The sequence below is a fragment of the Orbicella faveolata genome, unplaced genomic scaffold (assembly GCF_042242905.1).
Source record: "Orbicella faveolata isolate gen_17 unplaced genomic scaffold, um_ofav_v1 contig_37, whole genome shotgun sequence".
NCBI lineage: Eukaryota > Metazoa > Cnidaria > Anthozoa > Scleractinia > Merulinidae > Orbicella > Orbicella faveolata.
Window position 1 is genome coordinate 2,862,501 of NW_028301566.1, and position 21,468 is coordinate 2,883,968.

Sequence of the window (21,468 nt, forward strand, 5' to 3'; positions counted from 1 at the left end):
ATTCTCAGACTAAAAGTGAGACATTCTCTTTTGCCTCATAAAAATCTCGAGCTTAATTTTATTTTGAATTCGTTTACGGCAGATACAGTTCGTCTACAGGATGGCGACATATTCCGTACTGCAGACGTTCCAAAGTTTTTTTTAGAAATATCGCCGGATAATTCATTTGCCTAGAAAACAAAAAGGACATTCGCGTACACAGCTTCAAAGTTCAACTTACAATCCAGTTCGTGCGCGACTTCGCTAAAGGGTGATACTGCTTAATATTCAGAAAAACGATTGGAATTTAAAAGGAATTTTAGATTATCTGTCTTCAAGTTCTGCTTGTTGATGAGTCGGCCTCAACCTATCACCCCAAAGGAAAAATAAAATTGGTTGAAATTCAGGAAATCATCTCTCTACGGCCGATGTGTAATTATTTTACTGCTGTAGTTTATTAGGATTGAAAAGTCACGTAGAAAGAGAATTTTGAAACTTGTTATATGTTTGACGTATCGCTTTAAAAATAGCTGGATCTCCTTTGTTTCCTAGCGCATCATAACCACTGTTTCAAGGCAGAGAAACATGATGTGATCCTCGTTGTAAAGTCGAACTACTATCCTGACAGTCATCTAAATATTTAGAAAAAAAAAAAGAAAAATTAAAAAAAGGACAACAATCGTCATAACTTGCGTTATCAGAGATAATTTAAATATGTATGAAACTGAACATGTTCTATTAACGAGTATTAACAAAATACTGTTTGGTATGAGTGGATAAGCTGTTAACTAATGTATCCTACAAACAATGATGACAGTGTTTTTCCTCTATAAGCTATGCGAATGGTTAACGTGATCAACGAAAAATATAAATTGCCTAAGTATTACTCGTCGAGTCTTTGTGTTTTGACGCCTGAACTACCAAAATGTAGTTACAAACCCAACTAATTCGAATCCGACTTAAGGCCTTTCCAACAAATATTACAGGATTTTTCTCAGCTCAAACATTGTCCAGGTAAAAGTGACAAGGTCTTACCCATAACTTTGCAATTCGATTAAAACGTACAGTTTCCGGGGCACCCAGAATATTCATTGTTTTGAATATCTGTGCCACCAAGGAACTTTGCTGACTGGATAGTCTTTCTCCTGGGAAATGATCATCGTTGAGAAGGCTTCTTTTTCTTGAAAATTGACCCATGGAAAGAATGTTATCGGAGTTGGCTGGGACAAGATCCAGTCAAGATCTGCTATATCACTAATTAATTTTAGCTTAACACAAAGGGAGACTGGTTTGGTACGTTGTCTGATTTCCAAGCTAGACTGAACGCACTTCTTTCGTTGATTTGCTTCGCTGGCTAGGAAAGGTAAACAGTTTATCAGATGGCTGGAGTCCCTCCAACCGCAATACTGGGTCAACGGAAGAGATAAGTTTCTCCCAGCAACAACGAAAAACAAAATACCCTAAATGTGCCATACTTGTCTCTTAAAGGTTCAATGATTACTAATGAGATTATGAGGTCGAGATTGCCATGAGATGATAGTTGATGAGGCCGAAGGCCAAATCAACTATCGCCTCATAGAAATCGAGAGCGAATAATCTTATTGTTTTAGTAGAATTCTAACTCTAATTTCTTTCAACACCTTTCTTGTCTCAGTATTAAACTTCACGCCTTAGAAAATTCGTGCGGACTGAATTAATTGTCAATTTGACATTTGCAGTTGTGTACGCGCGCTTATCAGTTTTTGTTTAAAGAATTTTCGACTTTTTTAATCCAAGAAACAGGAATTTAGTCTATTCTTTTGTTTCTAAATGTTCTTTCAAAACTTCTGAAAAACGAGGACACGCAATTTTCTCGGCCGCACCAAGCCACTGCACACTAATTAAGCAATAGAATACTCTTTCTATTGGTTTACTGGCGCAATAAATCACGCGGGATGTTGCGAGAACACGACAAAAGCTTCTAAATCACGAGCCTAACGGCTCGTGATTTACAAACTTTTTGAGTGTTCTCCCATCATCACAAGTGGTTTATTGCGCCGGTAAACCCATAGAAAGAGTGGCCTATCGCTTTTATGAGCTGTCCAAACCTCATGTGCTTGGCGAAGTTATTCAACGCAGTGGTTAACGATCAATTTCCAAAGTTTCGCGAATACAATAAAGGCTAGTTACAGAAACGCTGCTTCCGAAATTTATTCAGAATTTATTTTATTAATGCTGAAGGCTATGAAGTCCAGGTTTGTCTGTATTTTGCTAAATGAAAACTATTGCTTGAAAGCTATTCCTAGACTTATGGAAACCAAATTCATTTATCTTGTTATGCATGCATGCATTGAGTATAAACTCAAAATTTCTGATAGAAAGAAATCTTTTCCCTGCTTTTTGGACAACCCAAATTGATCAGTCAAGTCCAACTGACTTCGTCCTCCACAGACCGCGAAAGCAACGAAAAAAGGGTTTAAAACTTCCTTTAATAATTTTAATCTCGAACGTAACCGGAGTCGGCCTAAAATTTTTGCCGTGGAAAAAAAGTAAAGTCAACAAACTTCTGGTCCTTTTTTTCCTTGCAAATTTCCATGTATATATTGAATGAAAAGATATTCGTGTTATCGATATCTCAGCCAGTGAAAGGCAAAACTGTTTATTACATTTGTTATCGTTGGAGTTCCGAGTTCTCCACATCCCGCGTAGAGCTGCCATACATTGCACATCGGAGATCGTGGTTTACCGGTACAATATTACATAGGTTTAGCAACACTATTGACTAATCAGAGCGTGCGTAATATTTCAGTTATTTTATAATGGCTGATAGTGTGCAATGGCCCAGCCAATCAGATTACAACATTGCATTAGTATACTATAGTAGAATTCTGCTAATACTTCTTAGCAAATGTTTCCGCTCTGTGTCGCTGCTGATCTATGAGGTTGTGACATCTCTGTAAGGCGGACCGCTGATGTTGGTCTCGAGGATTGTTCGCTTTAGAGGGAATTGACTGTATAATTACAAATTGATTACCTTGAAACCGACTTGTGCGAATATGTTTATTGTTCCAGAATACGTCCAGACATGAGTAACTATGGGAATAAAATTAAAGCAGCAACATTTAAACAGTGTAAACAGATTTAAACAGTGTAAAAAGAATTTATACAGTGTAAACAGATTATTGTATACTAGTTTTAGCTTTATGACAATTATATTGTAAATTTCTTTTTTTTTTACTTATTTCAGTAGACTTAGTAGTAGTAGGTCCACATCAGCTGTACAGTTGCATACTTTTAAACCTACTTATCAAATAAATGTGTGTATGTGTAAGTACGTAGAAAAACAACATTGAAGATGCTAATACTAAAAATAAATTTTAGTACTTCCTGTAACTGAACTTTATTCCATTCGCAAAACTTTGGAAAGTTATGGTTGAATCACTTCGCCAAGCGTATGAAGTTTGTAGTACATGTAAACTTTTCAGTTCCACCTAAGAATCCCGGCACTTCCCCGTCAGAATACTCTTGAACTGATAAATATACCGTCTTTCTAACTTTCATCGATAACCTTTTCCTTTCCTTTGTTAAAACTTTCACAGCGCGAAATGTCGCTTTGGCTCTGTGGAATTTGTGTTTAGTGCCGAGTCTGTGCTTTTATTCTTCCAGTCGCTGTGATTAGTTTGTCTCTTCATCTCACGAAAATTGATGAGAATACATGCAGCTTAATCATAAAAGTACCATTAATTTTCCTATCATTGACAGACTTTTTCATAATTATTTCATAAAGCAATAGACCACTCTTTCTATGGTTTATTGCGCCGGTAAACCCATAAAAGAATGGTATATTGCTTAAATATCAGCTGATTTGTGATTAATTATCCGCTAGAATAAACCTTCTATGGAATTTTCGTTTTCTAGGCATACAGTAGGCAAAACCAAGTGAACTGTGATTTATTTTTTCGACAGTCTAAAAAAAAAAAAAAAACCGCTCGTGCACTTGGTTCCGTTGAATTACATATGATCTTAAGGGCAACGATTAATTGCTTGTGGTTTTTATGGTGCCGGAAACTGTGACAATCAAATGTTTGATTGGAAATAACGGGATACATAAAACGGAAATGAAGGAGCATAATAAACTACAAAAACGATCATAACACTAGGCAGGGTTTCCAGCTTATCGCCTCTGTAAATTAACCGTAGAAATAGAATCCATCTGGATCAAAGGTTAAGGTGTAAATGCCACTACGTTAGATTTTGCATTTACTCTCGTCTCAATGACCATAATGATCAATGATGGCAAAATAACTAATTATAACCAAATGACCAGAATGCGTTCAGTTATCAACCTTGGCTACTGGCATCACCCAGTTCTTACTCTAAGGCTACTTACCACCGGCAGGCAGACTGCACAAGTCTGGAGAGTGATAACAGGGGTTGAGCTGTCTTCTTCCTATGATGTGGTCGCCTGATTCTGAAATCGCCTCAATCTCCATGCTCGCAGCAAAAACGTCTACTGCTGTTAGAGAGAAATAGACAAGTGCACGTGAGAAAGTGGCGAGGGCGGCATGATAACTTTTCACAAAGCACGACGTCAGCAGCAGCAAGATGGCGTTGCCAAATAAATGATTCATTGAGCAAAATTAAACCACTTCTGCGCGGGCATTATGAATCGTTTTACATTTCTTAGCCGTCTTCTATAGCTACAAAACAACAACATGAAACAACCAACTTCTTCCCCCTTCAGAGCACGATTTTTTTTACAAAAAACCCCCTAATTTTCAAGCCAAATCATTGATTACTATTTTATCTACATTTTCCCAAGAATATATTTCAAAAACTTGAAACGCGCGCGATTTACAGTCTACAAAAAACGTATTTTTGAAATACAAGTCCAAAGTTCACTAATCAGAATGTGTCAACTGCAGAGTTTTAAGGTAAGATTTTAGGTAGTAATATTTTTAGTAGGGGACGTCCTCGATAGATTCGAGTATTTGCTATATAGTTTTCGATGGCCGTTTGTCTTCAAACGAGCGCGCTGGCAATCTTTTCAGCTAAGGACACCCGAAGGTATATGGTTACCTTAAGCACTTCGAGAACTCCCATCATTAGCGACAATTTTTCGTATCTCTAATTGGTATTGAATGCCTTCGTGACATGTTCAGTTAGGGCAAGTTTTAATACAAACAGTCGCACTAGATAGATCTATAAATAATTGCGAAATTCTAATTAAAATTAAAACTTATTTTGTTACATGTAGGTGTCGTTCTCAGTGTGTTGTCGCGTTTACTTTATTTGAACGTCTTCGCTAGTGTATAAATCTCAATTAGAAAAATACACAAGACTCATCATTTTGCTGCAACGAACATAGAAGACTCGTATTCTCTTCTGCTTTTTTGTTGTTGTTAGGGGTTGGCATGCCGAAGCAGCTTGATTGCCATTTCGGTTACAGTCAATATTGCGATTACAACACTTCAGTAAACTTGTTGTTAGCTCACCAGGGGTAAATGTCAAGTTGACGATGACACGTTTTCCAAATGGTATGAATGGCCAAGGGTCAATTGTGATCGTTGGAGTTTCATCATGTAGATCTGTGAAAAAAATGACATAATTAAAAAAAAACTGAAAATGGAATTGCTTTTAGGAGAAGCTATCAGCGTACTCGAGCATCGGCTGGTAAAAGCTGAAAAAAACCGATTTCTTTCATTTTTTGCTCATAATCGAATTAAGGTTAATATATGAAACCAGGTGAAATATTTGTTTCCATTAAAAGTCAATTATTTACTGAAAAATAAGTCCCGTGATTCCTGTCATAATTTTATTTGCGTTTACATTTCAGGTTAGAAAACTTCGGTATTTCGACAGAAATCTTCCTTTTTATTATTATATAGTGCGTTCACGTGACGTTATCAAATTCTCAAATTCAAAACTAAAGAGCACCTAAAGTTTTTATTCTCATCAGGCATAAGATTCCATGGGAAAAATAGGCGTTGGTCACAATAAGTGTACGCTCGAAAATTATTTCCTTAGTCAACTGGCTTGGGTTATTATGGGTTTCTTCTCGTCGGTGCGATTTTTGTCGTATTTTGGCTGAAGCAAACAAAGTCTGCATAGTAATACTTCCAATTATCTTGTTATAACTGCCAATCATTTTAGCTTTGAACTACGTTAAATTAAATTTAGCTGTTCCAGTGGAAAAAGAGAAGGGCATAATGCAGTATAGTTAACTAGAGTGAATCTTACGGCAGAAGTTCAGTTGCAGAATTTCCACTCCCGAGAGAGGTCCCGCGTCGTTACTGATGACGTGGAGAGCCAGGCAAAGTGCGAGAACAAGGAACTGTTGATTGGTTAACAACATTTTTGTTTTAAAATCCACAGCCTGGTATCCAAACCTGTCAGAACAAATTAAGGATATCTTAAACTGCAAACTTTCGACTGCTTCGTGTATTAACTTTGATACTAGGAAACCTGCCTCATCTCCTTTGGTGAGATATATAACAAGGAACGCGATAAGTGTAGCATGAAACGCGGTTGAAGTTTGCACTGTGGTGTCCGACATGCTCACCGAAAAATGTTTTTTAGAATAGCTGGCTGACAATATTTCACAAAGACAAGCACTGTTCAGGTAATTTTAAAAGTGATACAATATTGGAATTCGACTTTATAATTTTGAAGGGGAATCTTTGTTACAATATTTACCTAAACTTGCACACTTACAAGAAGTCGTCATGTGAGCATAAATACCAGAATTCCTTCCGTTTTACTTTTATTTTTACCTTTACTTAAATCACTGAAGGGCCTAAATCGATGGCAACTGTGCTAACAGAAAACTGAACTGAATGGCTCTTGTACTCTTAAACAAATAACGCCAGTATCATGCATCTCTCTCTCTCTTCTCTTCTCTTTTCTGTTTAAATTCTACACTTTCCAGGTTTGAACAAGCGCTTAAACCACAAAAGCGGTCAAATTATTTTATACAGAAAATATGCGTTATGCCGTACCTCAATTTCCTACCAGCGAGTCTCGATCTATCACTGCCTGTACACTAATAATCATATTTCGCATTGCATTAATACCTTTAAAACGATGGCTCGAAACTAACGGAAATTACTTTGGCAATCTCTTTGATCAAAGGTAAGAGAATACGAAAGAAACAGTGGTGATTGTGCGATTGTTAATTTTGCCAGAAGTAAACTCTACATATTATTTAGGAACTGCCGCCTTCTTATTTTTTCCTTATCTTGGATTTTATCAATTAAAAAAAAAACGGCTCGAACATAGTTAAAACTGACAAAGAAAGTGAATGGTACCTAAAACTACTAATAAGGTCCAATAAGAATACGGCTTTAGCCCATGCACTTACCAATGGCAAATAACAACACAGAGGCGTTAAGGAGCACAAAAATGACATTCAAAACGACGGAGTCGTTCTGCATCTGGTCCTGGTGGTCTGGTCTCCAGTTTGTATATACTACACCAAGGCAAACATCAAAGAAAATGACCCACAGCACAAACGTTTGCAGTCGATCTTCAAACTTTCCTTTTATTGGTCGAAAGAAGGTGTACGCTACTCCAAATGCGCTCACTGTTAACATAGTGAAGCTAATTTGAGAGGGACTTTCAGATCCGAAAAGAAACACCAGTGAAATAAGAATTAGCTTACGATACATCTCTGTTATCTCCCAGAACCAAAATTTCTTCTTATAGTTTTCAAAGAAAACTTTCAAGCCAAAAGAAATTTCTTCTTCTTCCTGTGACTCACGGTATTTGTACATGAGAGACAACACCAGAAGAGGAAATCCCAAAGGATAAAATGCAAACACAGCAGCAATGGGCCAGAAAAAGTTGTGACGAGGAGTAAAACATTGTATGGAGTAGTCCGCTCTCAGGAAGAAATTACATTGACCCTTTTCATCTGTGAAACACGTCTCTACACATGCGCCAGGAAGAGGCAGAGTTTGAATAATTGTTTTACTTGTTGTCGAGTAAGAAGTCAGTAGAAACAGAAAAATGTTCCGATAGCAGGATTTCTTCAAACTTGAAACTGCACGTAGTTTCTCGCTATCAGGAATATCCACCTTCGTTTTGACGTATCTCTTTTTGAGGAAAAGATAAAGAAGAATTATGAAAACAACAACATTCAGAGAAATGATCCCTAGGAATTTGGCAAACTGATCCATCCGCAATTGAGAATGAATGCAGCTTAATGGGGCAAACTGCAAAATATTTCCTTCGAACAAGTTGAGACATTTTTCCATAGAGATCAAAGCTACCGGCCATCGAACTCTCGCCAACGCCGAGAAGATACCGGCACTAACTTGGTAAAATCCAATCACTATTTTAAAGCAGGACATGATGATATCTGCAATGGTTCGATCATTCTCAGTCTGCTTCGAGTCTCCCCAAAGAACCATCAGAAACACAGCAACAAAGAGTACAACCAACAAAATGGATGAAATTATTGTGACAGTTAACCGTGGACATTTCAGACAGTTGTTAAATCGGAAGTAAAAGCCGTTTGTACAAGAAGCACACAAGATCCCTTTATATCCTTTTTGGCATTCTGAGTTAATCCCTCCCTTGCAGGAATTGGCATGAGGACATTTTATTGGTTTTGGTAGTGAAGCCGTAAACGTGGAAAAGGTGTTGTTGTATTCAGGTCCAAAAGTGTGGATGTTGTTAACAAAGCTCCCATAACGCTCCTTCAGAGTTTGGTCAGACCATTTCCAGAAGTAATTCGGCGCAAGTATCGCTGTATCGTTCTCACAGACAAAACCATAGGCGGGACAGGCTGAACAGGCTCCAAAACGATCCAAGCGATATAAATTGCGCAGGCATCTGCATGCACGATAACCAGCGGTCACATTCGATTGAGTTCCTGATGAAAGGAAAAATAATTAATGAATCTATTTAAAACTATAAGTGTGGACAAATCTCAGTCAGTTAAATAGCAAAATAGCATCAAATGTGTATACTTTTATTCAAAATTACTGGATATGAGATTTAGCAGGATTAAGGCCGAAGGTTATAGAGCCAAAGGCTGGGACGGTTAACACAAACTAGGTATTTGTTTCGTTTCACATTTGTAGCCTCTAAAGCTCTATTTTCGGTAATTGTGGGATATCTCAAATTTCCTTCTCCCAACACAAGTGACAGTGCGTAGCCCAATGACGCCATGTCTGCTGCAACAAAGCAATTACGGGTAGATGTTGAATATTCAATTAAATTGACTATATCAGGAGTCCACGGGCTCTGGGTGTATGCTCTCAGCCAAAGAGGACACAAAATGCAGAGTAATTATTTGTTAACTCCGCTGTACTATTTTCGCTTTTGATTCGATGAAATATAAAAATTTGTTTAACCTACGTGCAGACGTCTAATATGAAATGAAGAATATGGTAAACGTCTAGACACAGACCAAGCTTAAAGTAAACACGCTTCCACATTACACAGACAACCTAGTAAACCGTGGGAAAACGTGTGACTGAATATCATTAAAAATTAGTCTTGGTTTTTGGATGTCAAAGTTGCGTGTGTTTGTCAAGCAATCGCTTAAATTATACTGGAATCCAACTGTAAATATATACCTACAGTACAGGTCACCCAAGCGTAATATAAGAGTTTGTACCTTGAGTTTTTATGGAGAACAATGGTTGAAATATAAGAGTTTGTATGGAAATTAGGAGATGACATTTAATTCGTTCAATGTATAGGTAATTTACCGAATAAAGACCCTTGAACATTCAACGTTGTCATTTTATCTCATCCTGCAGAGTTTAAACGAGATCTGAGCGAATTTTGATATATTTGTCCTACGGTGTTATAATAAGAGACATGTTTGGAAACTGCAGCCAGTTTGGCGACAAAACACTCCTCAGAAACGAGTCAAATTTGCACACAAAAATAGCATATACTCACAATATTTCTCGCTGAACTCACAAGGCAAGGCCTATACTTTCTCTCTCTGCAGTCCAATGAAGTGCGCATTCAGTTTTCACCGTGTTAGCTGGGCAAAAAGTTGAAATATGACCGCATAAATAGCGGAAAATGATGCTCGTAACTCCCAAGTTGATCAGTTGATCAGGGGAACGTTTTGAAATCCATCACGGAATTAGACAGGATGCACCTTCAAATTCCTCCTCCAACAGTATTTACTCACAATATTTCTCGCTGAACTCAAAAAGTTCTTCTGACGGGCAGACATGTGAGACAAAGTTTGTAAGGTCAAAATTCCGTGCCCTCTACCCGTGAGGTGGTAAATGACAGGTTACCAGTCTCGGCCGAGCGGTGACGACAGCAAACTGATCAACTTGGGAGTTACAAGCATCATTTCCCGCTATTTTTGCGGTCATATTTCAACTTTTTGCCCAGCTAACACGGTGAAAACTGAATGTGCACTTCAATGGACTGTAGAGAGAGAAAGTACAGGCCTTATCTTGTGAGTTCAGCTAGAAACATTGTGAGTATATGCTATTCTTGTGTTCAAATTTGACTTGTTACCGAAGAGGGTTTTGTCGCCAAACTGGCTGCAGTTTCCTACCTGGGCTCTTATTATAACACCGTAGGACAAATATATCAAAATTCGCTCAAATCTCGCTTAAACTCTCCAGGATGGGATAAAATGACAACATTGAATGTTCAAGAGTCTTTATTCGGTAAATTACCCATACATTGAACGAATTAAATGTCATCTCCTAATTTCCATACAAACTCTTATATTTCAATCATTGTTCTCCATACAAACTCACGGCACAAACTCTTATTTAGGCTTGGGTGACCTGTGCCTGTAGATGGCCTAGTTTGCGCGCAAAACAATGTTTTATTTACTAGGGAAGTGACAAGAAAGTTGTAACGGGCACCGTAAAATAAAACAAACAATTCACTTAACTTTAGAAAAACGCGTGGTTACCCTCTTTTTTATGTTATCTAATGGACGCGGCAAGCCTGTGCCACATATGATTAGTTTCTGGTTTTGAGTAAAAGCTATACACCGAATGCAGATATGGCGGACCACTCGGTCGGCGCCCGGAACAAGCTGCATAAAAGCGAGACTAGTCAGGCTTTTAGTTTTTGTTTTGACAATACCTCCCCAGAAAAGTCTTGCTTCGTCGTCGATGCATATGTGGTCTGTTTTATTTCGCTGTCCCTACGAGTTGCTGTGTTTCTGAATGACACGAGAAGGAATAAAAATGTTTCACCGTTCGCCTCTAAGGGAAAATAGTGGATCAATGCAATTCGTTGAGACGAGTAAGAGTAGTTCACGATAGCCGCGGAAACTAAAGTTTGTTTGTTACAGGTCAGGCTAGAAGATTTTAGAAAATCGTTTTAAAGACGGGCTTATGGGGGGTCTGGTGGTGTTCCAACATGAGTTCCATGGCCAGTACCTTCCCCACGGTAAAGATAAAAAGCTCTTCTTGAGGGTTTTAAAAGAAGAAGTTGTTTACGTCCGCGTCCACTCGCACGGAATCGCAAGAAAAAAATACTACGGTGCGATAACCAAGCGAATGATCTTCAACTTCCCCCTTCGTTGAAACCAGTGAAAGCATTGAGCCAAATGACAACGGCTTGAAGCTAAATGCGATCGCTTACACATTTTCTAAGATCTTCAGGCCTGAAATGTAACAAACTAACTTAAACAGTTCCTTCGGCGATCGTAAGCTCCTTTCCTTCCACTGCTTTCCCTCAGAGGCGAACGGGGAATCTGGAAAAACAAACAAACAAACAAAAAAAAAACACTTTCTCTTCTGTGGAAGATTTCCCACCCCTCTGGTGGTAATCAGGAACGACACAAAAGCTCGTAAGGAGGGCGAGAAAAAAACGGACCAAATCGACGACGAAGCAAGACTTTTCTGGGGAAGCATTGTCAGAACTAAACATCAAAGCCTTACTAGCCTCGCTTTCATGCGACTCGTGCCGGGCGCCGACCGAGTTGTCTGCCATATTTGCATTCGGTGTATTTAGACTGTACTTTAGCTGAACCAGAAGAAGGCTGTCAGAAACGCTAAAAGCGCTCTAGCAACGATTTTGTTATTAAAAACATACTAGACGTGGTTTTTATTTGACCATTTACTATGTAGTCTTAAGATCTTTGTAAAAGTGTTTGTTTTTCTGTATGTAAATCTGTGAAAGATATCCTTTCCTTCTTTTTTCAGAAAAATGCTGATGTCAGCATTTTTGTTGAGATTCAAGGCTAATTATCTCGAACACATATATATTAATAATTAATGATTCATTTCTAGCGCATTACATCAAAAATCTCAAGGGTCTTACAAAAAATAGTGATAATTAGGATCAAGGGTCCTTTACAATAATTAATTACAACGTAAAAACTAAACAAAAAACAAGATTGGCATGCTTGAAAGATTAAACAAAAAAGTTTTTGAAAATATCAACGAACGAGGCGCTTCTCACGACTAGCGGAAGGTCATTCCAAAGTGTGGGTGCACAAGATGAAAAAGCGCGACCACCATAGTTTTTTTGTGCTAAACACCAGTCTGTACAGTCGCAGGTTGTCAGTGGCGTTTGACGGGACGTTGTCTATAATATTAGCAAATTGGCTAAGTACTTAGGAGCGAGACCATTTAAAACCTTGTAGGTAATGAGAAGAATCTTAAAAGGCGATACGTTTATGCACAGGCAGCCAGTGTAGCTACGAAGAATTGGAGTGTTGTGTTCCATTTTCCTTGGTTTTGTAATTAATCAGGTAGCTGAGATCTGAATGCGGCCCTATGCCCTACTAAGGGCTATAAGGAATTATGATGACGACGATGAGTTCTGAATGCGTTGGAGTTTGGAGTTCTCTTTATCGGGGAGACCGAACAAGACACCATTACAATAGTCCAACTTCGATGATATGATACAAAGACGTGTACCAATTTTTCCGTGCTTGCTTGATCGAGGTACTGCCGAATACTCCTAATACGCTTAAGGGCATAGGATGCAGACTTCCAAAGGTTGCAAGGCTGCCCCCATTTTTCTTTGTGGATTTCAATAGTAGTTGCAAAGATCTACTTTTTCCTCATGGTCCTAATATAATCTGGCGCGAAAACCTTAAGTAGGTAGGTAAAAGGTAAAGTCTGCATGCGAGCCAACTGGCCCATCAGGCCGGAGCTTATCCCGGTTCCTGTAGCACGAAGCGACTAGGAGTATTTCTACTCCCCCTGGATGGGATGCTAGTCCATCGCAGGGTTACCCCCGGCATTAAGTTCGCCGGTACCCATTTATACACCTGGGTGGAGAGAGGCACTGTGAGAGTAGAGTGTCTTGCCCAAGAACACAACACAATGTCCCCGGCCAGGGCTCGAACCGAGACGAGCGCACTAACCATGAGGCCACCGCGCCTCTCACATGGATGTGTTTTGTTCACGATTACTGTAATGTTTTATCCAGGATACTCATCCTTGCACGGGTGGATAAACTCACTACTCGCTTTCGGCACCGGTTTAGAAACTGGCAGAGCAGCATTCTCTTTTCAGGTGACTTAACTTTGGTAATGTTTAGGTAAAACAAATGGAGACTAAGCAGAATTTTAAATATTTATAACGTGCTGTGCACAAAGTTCAAACCATGTTAAAAAAAAAACCTTCCGGATATATTGAAGTTTTAAACTCATAAACTCATCAATGCGATAACCCCATTCATTTGCGGCTGGTAGGAAGAAACTATATTCTCGTCGCCACGAAACTTCGCCACACTGCATTGCCATGGTATAACATTGTCTCCTTCGTAAGCAGAACCATGCGAAGATGGCGATACAATGCAGCAAACCCGTTACTTTGTATTAACCCAGTTTGAGGTCTGTGTAAGAGAATTTGACCGAGGAAGTGAATAAAGACGGCAGTGAGGTCTATACTCATGACCGTGACCAAGATTAGCACATACAGACTGACCAAACTCGGTTAATAAGATGTTTATTATATAGCCAAACAAGGAACCTTCAATAGGCCATTTCCGAATTGTCTTTTGCCTCTGTGTCAAAACGAGTCTACATGCGAAACAATTCATATGAAAATGAGATCCACCTACAGGTTCATTTTCATGCAAATCAAAGTCATTTTCATAAGAAAGGTTTTGCACATAGACTCGTTTTGAAACAGGGGCAAAATATGACATGGAAATGGCCTACTCTTTGAAAATCGTTTGATGTAACTGGTTCGTGGTCGTTGAAACCTGCGATTAGGCGCTTTTTGAGGTGATCGCAGGTTATGGTGGTTACCATTTTGGTGTCGAATTAGCATGATGCTTGTCTGGCGAAAATCTAGACTGTGATTTTAGGCAATCGTGTTCTTGAATTTGAGAGACATGGCAATGTAATAAGTAATATTAAAACCACTGAATATTAGTGATTTCTCTGCTGATGTTATATCTTTACTTACACTTCGCTATCGGATTTCATTTCGTCAAATATCCCATCTGGTAACGAGCTAAATGGGTTATCAAATACAGTACTGAAAAAAAGAAAAGCAACAATTGTTGATCGTCAACTGCCTTTATAATGCCAATATATTTTCATGTTTTATAATGTATTTAATGTTGTTATTTCAATGACCTCAATAGCCTAATACAACAAAATCTGTTACAGTGATGAAAGAAATGTTCTGCATGCGAAACGTAGACAAGTGAGTTTTGTTTGGATTATATCTTCTAACTTGATCTATTGTTTAATTTAGTTTTTAAATTATTCAACTCCAACCCTCTGACGTACCCGCACACCGCCAACTCTACTTTAGTACAGGGAACCCCTTCCGTGGGTTTTCGTTGTAATAAGACATACCTAAGACACTTTGCTTTGAACAGATAGCCGTAAACTTGCTTTTTAAGATGACATATTTTTGTCAGTTATGACGTAACCTGACGTCGTCTGACATAATTTGAGTTATTTAATTTCGCCACCTTCGAATTTCCTCAAGCTGCCACAATACTTACAGTAACTTGAGGTCACTGAGTCCCTTAAAGGCTTTACTTTCGACAGTTTTGATTGCATTGCCGTGGAGGAACCTATACCAAGAAAAACATATGCTCATGCTAACTACATTTGCTTTTGAACTGGCAGATCCCAGCAGTTTTATGTAAGTTGGGATTAATAATGACGTAACCACTGAGAGGTGAGATTTCGTCTACCTATTACTGAATGCTGAATTTTATTTAGTTCGTGATCGTCCACGTCAAACCCCAAGTATCTTGTCTAGGCTCTCGTTACTCATCTGGCCTATTAAGTTGAACTTTAACAATAACTGCCACAATAGTCATGTTTCCGTTTTCCTGTTGACCTTTGTCCGTATATGTGGCGAAAACACCCTAGTTTAAGCTTTAAGTGCTTTAAATACTACAACCAAGGACAAAACTAGTTGAGACAAATTGAAAAAAGAAAATCTTTCGTTTTTCTGTTGCACTAACTAAAATCCAAAACCTCGTTAATAAGTGTCGGTTTTCTCTCCTCCTCGCCTCTTTCAAAGTTGTTTTGGATAACACAAGAACTGTACGATCCGTTGGTTTTCAAACCAAAGCGACATTGAATGGGGTTAGGAGAGGAGAGCGACTTTGATGTGGTTTGATTACATCGTGGTATCGCGTGCAGATAACACATTGATAAAACTGTTTCAACAGTTTTCTCTAGGGTTGTACCAAGTCTGCTACTTACAAAGAATGCAGAGGAGTTTCAGCAAAAATATCGTTTCCAATAAATGTCAAACTGTTTTTAATCAGCATCCTTTCGAAGAAAATAAAATAAAATAATATAAAATAAAATAAAATAAAAAAATGATTGAAAATGTCAATAACTGACCAAGTTACCACAACTAGGTATGATTACTACAGTCCGAAATTGTAAATATCTGGCTGTTGTGCTCCTTGTTCATCATTTTTGTTCGTCATTTTTTCCCTATACAGCATGCAAAGAATTAGTTGATTAATTCTGGTGTGCTCAATGTTGAATAAATGTCTTAAAGGAGAACGGAAGGCTAGCAGTCGTATTTTAAATGGGAGCTTAAAACTATTGAAATAGCTTAGATTTGTAGTAAAAAGCAAGAAAAAGTGAATTTTACCTATCGAAAGTGACGAAAAGAGTACAAAACCCGTGGTCATTTTTTCAAAATTGAACGTCCGCCATTTTGGACATCTTTCCTTCCGGTTACTTCCATAAAAGGAATACCCGCCGCCATGTTGTGACGTCACCACGCAAATGCATTTTTTTTTTCACGTCAACAAAATTTGTGAAGAAACGATCTTGAGTCGAACCTGCATTTAGCTTGCATTATGGCTGAGATCGAGCCTTATTCTTTTGAACCTATGCGAGACAGTTCAGAGTCAGAGGAAGACGATGTTCACGAGAGTCAAGATGAGCGCCTAAGAGGAAATACATCGTGGTGTGTACGCGAGTGTTGTGCGAACTGGGAAGTGCAACAAGGAAGCCGTAAATAAAATACAATTTCAAGTGAATAACACTTTTGTATTCAGCAGATGTTGATTATTTTGGCACTATATATATGGGAAGCTGATAAACAGCCAGAGACTCGGTAGGAAGAAAGTGTTGTTTGATTTATTTCATTTATTTCGCATTTTGTCGTGGCGTGCGTGGCAGGCTCACATGGCAGTGAAATGGTTGCGATATAACCTGTTCATATTTTTTTTGGTTCAGACATAAAGGCAGCTCAACCGACTTCTAGATGTATAACATAGCACCCTCTCTTTCAAACGATTTGTTTACAAAGGAAATTCGAAGTCCTAGAGATCGCTATCGTGGGTTTGTGTCAAGCGCGCAGAATTAGAGCACCAAGAGAACTAAATAACATGTAAGCTTATGTACACAAATGGTCACAAATAATTTGCCAGCTGTGAGATTTATTTCGAACGTTTCGTTGAGCTCAGTTAATCCTCCAACATAACATTCAATTATGCACAAACATAACATTTCATGCTTTACAGTACGATGTATAATTCGATTTGACGGTAATCTCAGTGAAAACGCGGTACTGGAAATTGGCGTGTTTTTCGCCTGTGCGCAGTGACGTCATGCTATGCGCCCAAGCCTTCAACATGGCTTCCAAAATGGCGGACGTTCAAATTGTTCAGGTACGGAGCTTTTTGCTGTTACAATCAGGCTAAAAAGTTAGTTCACATCCTAAAGCATAGCGATTTGATTACGACGCATACTGTGCTTTCATGGGTTTTCGCCTTCCGTTCTCCTTTAAAGATATGACGTACTCACGATGTCATACAGGGACTTGGTGGAAAAAATCATGAACTATTCAGATGACGTCAAAATGTGGTGGAACAAAAAAAGTGACACACGAGGCGATGGCCGAGTATGCTACTGATGTTCTCAGCGCATTTTGACGTCTTCTGTGATCTATTACTGAACAGACGCACGACAACATGCGTGGAATCTATTTGTTGTCTATTATAAAGAAACATACCACTGCAGAAAAAGCTTTTCTATTTCAAAATCTTCCAACATATACCTATTGTCTATATAAAAGAAAGCAAACTCATTGGTTGCTATGCGCAGCAAATACTTGTGACTGGTGTAGAGAAATAACGCCGCTATCAAAGTTGAATCAAGCGTTGCTTGTCGTGGAATGGAAAACTTACAGCAAAGGCAGAATAAGACTGTGAAATCCATAAATCTTATTCAAAACTCTTGAAATAGGCGTTTATAGTGACGTTGAAAATTTGGTGATTCTCAAGTGCATTTGCATTGAGATAGTGTCAGAGACACTTTCTAGCTGCTATATAGACGGCCGTGAGCTGTAGTTTGTTATACTTTGCTCGTTGCCGTGCCCTGAAACGAACTGAAACATTCGCATCGTAAAACAAGGTTATGTGTTTATTTTTAAAAAAAGGGGTGTTGTGATGTTTCTTTCCTTACACCAATCTGGGTAAACAAAAGGGCTTTGACGGGAAAATGTAGGAATTCGTGGCCGGAATCAGTCATCCGAAAGTAAAAGGCTATGCGAAAAGTTTACAAGTAGTACAAACTTCATGCGCTCGGCGAAGTGATTTAACGACAATTTTCAAACGTTTTGGGAATGGAATGAAGGTTAGTTCTAGAAACGCTGCTTCTGAAATTTATTCCGGATTAATTTACTTATGTTAAAGACAATGAAGTTCGTGTTTCTCCGTATTTTGCTGCAAGAATTAAATTATTGCTTGGGCCGATGAAATTCTTTTATATCGTGTTATGCATGCATTCATTGAATTTAACCTCAAACCTAAAACTACTGATATGCTTAATGTTAACTCGAAAGAAACCTTTCAACAACTCAAATTGATCATTCTAGCCCAGCTGTAGTGAAAACTGCGTCCTCCACAGACCGTGGAAAGCAATGAAAGCGTTTAACACTTTCTTCTAAACTCAAGCGCAAACGAATGGAATCGGCGTAAAATTTTGGCCATGGAAATTTAAAAAAGATTATGAATTTAAGTTATATTGCGACCATATTTTGGTCCTGTTTTCTTTAGCTTTTCAATGGATAAAAGGTATTATGTTGAATTAAAAGATAATGATGTTATTGATATCTCAGCCAGTGAAAACCAAAAATATCTATAAAGCTTATGTTTTCACTAGTGTTCTGAGTTCTCTAGTTCTCAAGGAGTGCTGCGTATTGCCATTTGCTCACTGGTACAATAAACGATAGGTTTTTGACCAATCAGGGGGCGGTGCGTAGTATGCAAGTTATTGTATACACGTGATTAGATATAAACACCAGAGAAAGATCTCGATCACTGAAAACATGGCGTCACGTGCGTTTAATACTCCAATATTCTCTAATTCGTATCTTCATTTGCAACTTGACTGAGATTGCAAGTTTCAATTAAAAGACACGAGTGGCTGGGCACGAAAGCAACTTACAGATAACGTAGATTTTTAAGTCCAGCAAATGTGCGAGTACTGATATTAGTAATTCTGTTGAAGCTTAAGAACCTGTTGATGAGAACAAAGGAAAAAATGTTGAGCAAAAATAACTAAATAAATACATCAATAGGGGAAACATCAATGAGAAAAAGCAAATTCCAGATACAGGATCCATTTCACAGCGCATAAGAAAATTAAATAGACAATTTCCTAGAAGTCATATATGATCAGAAAATGAACTTAAGAGATACGTAAGTAAGTAACTTTATCTCACCAGGGTAGCCCATTCAGAGATACTAGATGTTTACCACTTAATCATATTTACGCCAAACTCTCTCAATATACTTACAGCATCAATAAACTGCTGGATCCATTAAATAGATAGTCCGGTAGAGACTTTAGTTTGTTAAATGATAAATCGCTGTGAGGGATGGAAAGGCGCAAAAATAAATTACAGAAGCAATGTTTAAAGAGATTACCTTTCTGTGAGTAGAATGTCGAAAAGTCGTTAAGAATAACTTATAGAATGTGTTCATGGTCACGCAATAAAAAATAAAATCGAAAACCGTTCAGTGGATAAAGTCAAGAAATTGTGATATTATGGCCAACAAATAAAGTAGACAGTTCTCTAAGTTTAAGGTGTGTGCGTTGTCCTAAAGTTGAGATATTCGTCGAAATGTTCCGCGCAAAATTATAGAGCCTAGTATGGAGCCGCCATGTTGGAGGACCTCCTTAGTCCTCCAATATGGACAGTACGTTGAGAAAATTGTGGGTGACTTGATTTATATTATTTTTGTATGGGGCTACGTTTTTCACCCGGAACTGATTTGCTGCTGATTTGCTCTGTTTTCAGCTTTAACATGGTTTTTACAGTTTTGGAAATATATTGTTGCCACGGATGTTTCTCCTGACTGCAGTTCATGACGCTTTGGTCATTTTATTTAAGGAGCTCAGTAATTCTTGGCAAAGGAAGAAGCTTAATTTTGAAGTAACTGTATCAACTAAATATATGATAAATGAAGGCCAAACCGCAGCAAGGATGGAAGTCAAAATTATCTGTACTGAGTTGAAGCAAGTTATTCGCCATCAGGAATACAGTTTTCCTAAATCAGATGTCTAAAATGTAAATGAGCTATATGAGCAAACTTTTAATGGGTTAGGGGCGAGAGGGCGGTACATAGTCACATTTCCAATTCCGGTCAATTCCTCCACAGTCTTGTTATGAAGGTTTTCCAGTATTTTAGTCTTTTTCTGTTAAACTTACAGGACTCCTAATGTCGACATGCGAAAGATATTGGTTGGCAAGTAGTCAATCTGATTGTTAGCCAATGACCTGAAAGAAGAAATTATCATTTTCAATGGTTATTCAACTCCTGTGTTTCTCTTTTCTCACCCTGTGTCCCCCAACAAAACCTTGAGGTCTTTACGAAAGAAAGTGAATCTGATTTTTGCTTCGGTGCCTCAAATTTAATCTGCTATGGATCGTAGGTACTTGCTCGTGTCATATTCATGCAAAGTATGATTAAATGAACCATAATTCAACTTGGAAAATATAGATTGTCTCAACTAGCATTGCGCGCATTTGTATAGACAATAATATACTGAAGCAACCTATAGGGGAAACCCCTCATGTATGAAGTGTTTTCGAATCACATCCAATCACGCGATCGCGATATTTAAGAAAAGCTCCGAGAGTAAAAGAACACGGCCGAATGACCCATTTAACCTAAAGAGACAATTGATCGCTCGCGTATTTTATTTTTGTCTCGTTATCATGGTCTGTATGACAAATGCAGGTCAGTTTTCTTTTGAATAAAAAACATGGATTTCTTTCTTCTAATTATAAGTGAAATGTGGGCGTTTTTCGTGTGGTTCTTTCTCTTCTTATATCTTACAGTTATCACAAATGATATTTCAACAGTCTAGAATTAATACAGAATCATCTTATCACCATTAGTAATGAAATCAAAGGAAATCTTTTCATAGATCGTTATACTTACAGCTCATACAGAAAATCAATTCCAAATAATGTTGCTATACGTGATATATCCCTTATCTGGTTGTTATCCAAATGCCTGAAATAAAAGTGTTGGTTATTATTTAAAATCATTTTCATTACGTCATAAAGACAGGTGTATTTTAAGGCTTTCCAAGAACTCGTCGCCGATTAATTAGTTCTGCTTTACTATACATTGGGTACGTTCTCGTTGGGTACTTCTGCCAGGTAAACACGAAAACATAGGGTTCATTGATTTTGCTTCTGAGATTCAGCACGTTGAAAAATAAACAACACGCTGATTTTGAAAAATTGGCAGAGAACACGCAACATCTTAATTCGCACATGGGAGTCTGTTGAGTAAAAATTCCAAATGATGCCATCCTCCTGATAAAACGTGACATTTAAAGAGGTGTTCTAAACCATCGCACAGCTAAACGAAGCTCAGAGGAACAGCATTCGATGTTGTATGGGACAAAAAAACATTCAAACTTCTTACATATAAGTAAGTTTTTTCATTATTTTCTTAAAACATAGGAAAACGACAGAGAAAGCGATTTATCGATCCACGATCGCTAAGTCCACGCCAAGTTGTAGCAGTGACCACCTGCGCTAATGTTACGATGTTAATGTTCTTACTTATCGGGAGCGCTGGTCACATTAG

General features: G+C 38.2%; 2 protein-coding genes across 2 annotated transcripts in view; both read right to left on the bottom strand.

The window, feature by feature from the left end:
- LOC149101618 (uncharacterized) overlaps positions 1-7,009 on the bottom strand; it is a 7,072-nt gene extending 63 nt beyond the window's left edge. Inside the window, exons 1-6 of the mRNA XM_089275728.1 lie at positions 6,957-7,009; positions 6,199-6,347; positions 5,454-5,546; positions 4,349-4,474; positions 2,993-3,051; positions 1-611 (exon numbers count right to left, since the gene is read on the bottom strand). The exon at positions 1-611 is cut by the window's left edge and continues 63 nt beyond it. Of these exons, the coding sequence (XP_089131854.1) occupies positions 528-611; positions 2,993-3,051; positions 4,349-4,474; positions 5,454-5,546; positions 6,199-6,313 (477 nt within the window). The 5' untranslated portion in view covers positions 6,314-6,347; positions 6,957-7,009 and the 3' untranslated portion in view covers positions 1-527. The remainder of the gene's footprint in view (positions 612-2,992; positions 3,052-4,348; positions 4,475-5,453; positions 5,547-6,198; positions 6,348-6,956) is intronic.
- Positions 7,010-7,301: 292 nt separating this feature from the next.
- LOC149101619 (uncharacterized) overlaps positions 7,302-21,468 on the bottom strand; it is a 41,557-nt gene continuing 27,390 nt past the window's right edge. The window contains exons 11-20 of the mRNA XM_089275748.1: positions 20,809-20,883; positions 20,073-20,141; positions 19,158-19,229; positions 18,806-18,877; positions 15,596-15,664; positions 14,881-14,952; positions 14,331-14,402; positions 12,275-12,284; positions 11,587-11,656; positions 7,302-8,833 (exon numbers count right to left, since the gene is read on the bottom strand). Of these exons, the coding sequence (XP_089131874.1) occupies positions 7,302-8,833; positions 11,587-11,656; positions 12,275-12,284; positions 14,331-14,402; positions 14,881-14,952; positions 15,596-15,664; positions 18,806-18,877; positions 19,158-19,229; positions 20,073-20,141; positions 20,809-20,883 (2,113 nt within the window). The remainder of the gene's footprint in view (positions 8,834-11,586; positions 11,657-12,274; positions 12,285-14,330; positions 14,403-14,880; positions 14,953-15,595; positions 15,665-18,805; positions 18,878-19,157; positions 19,230-20,072; positions 20,142-20,808; positions 20,884-21,468) is intronic.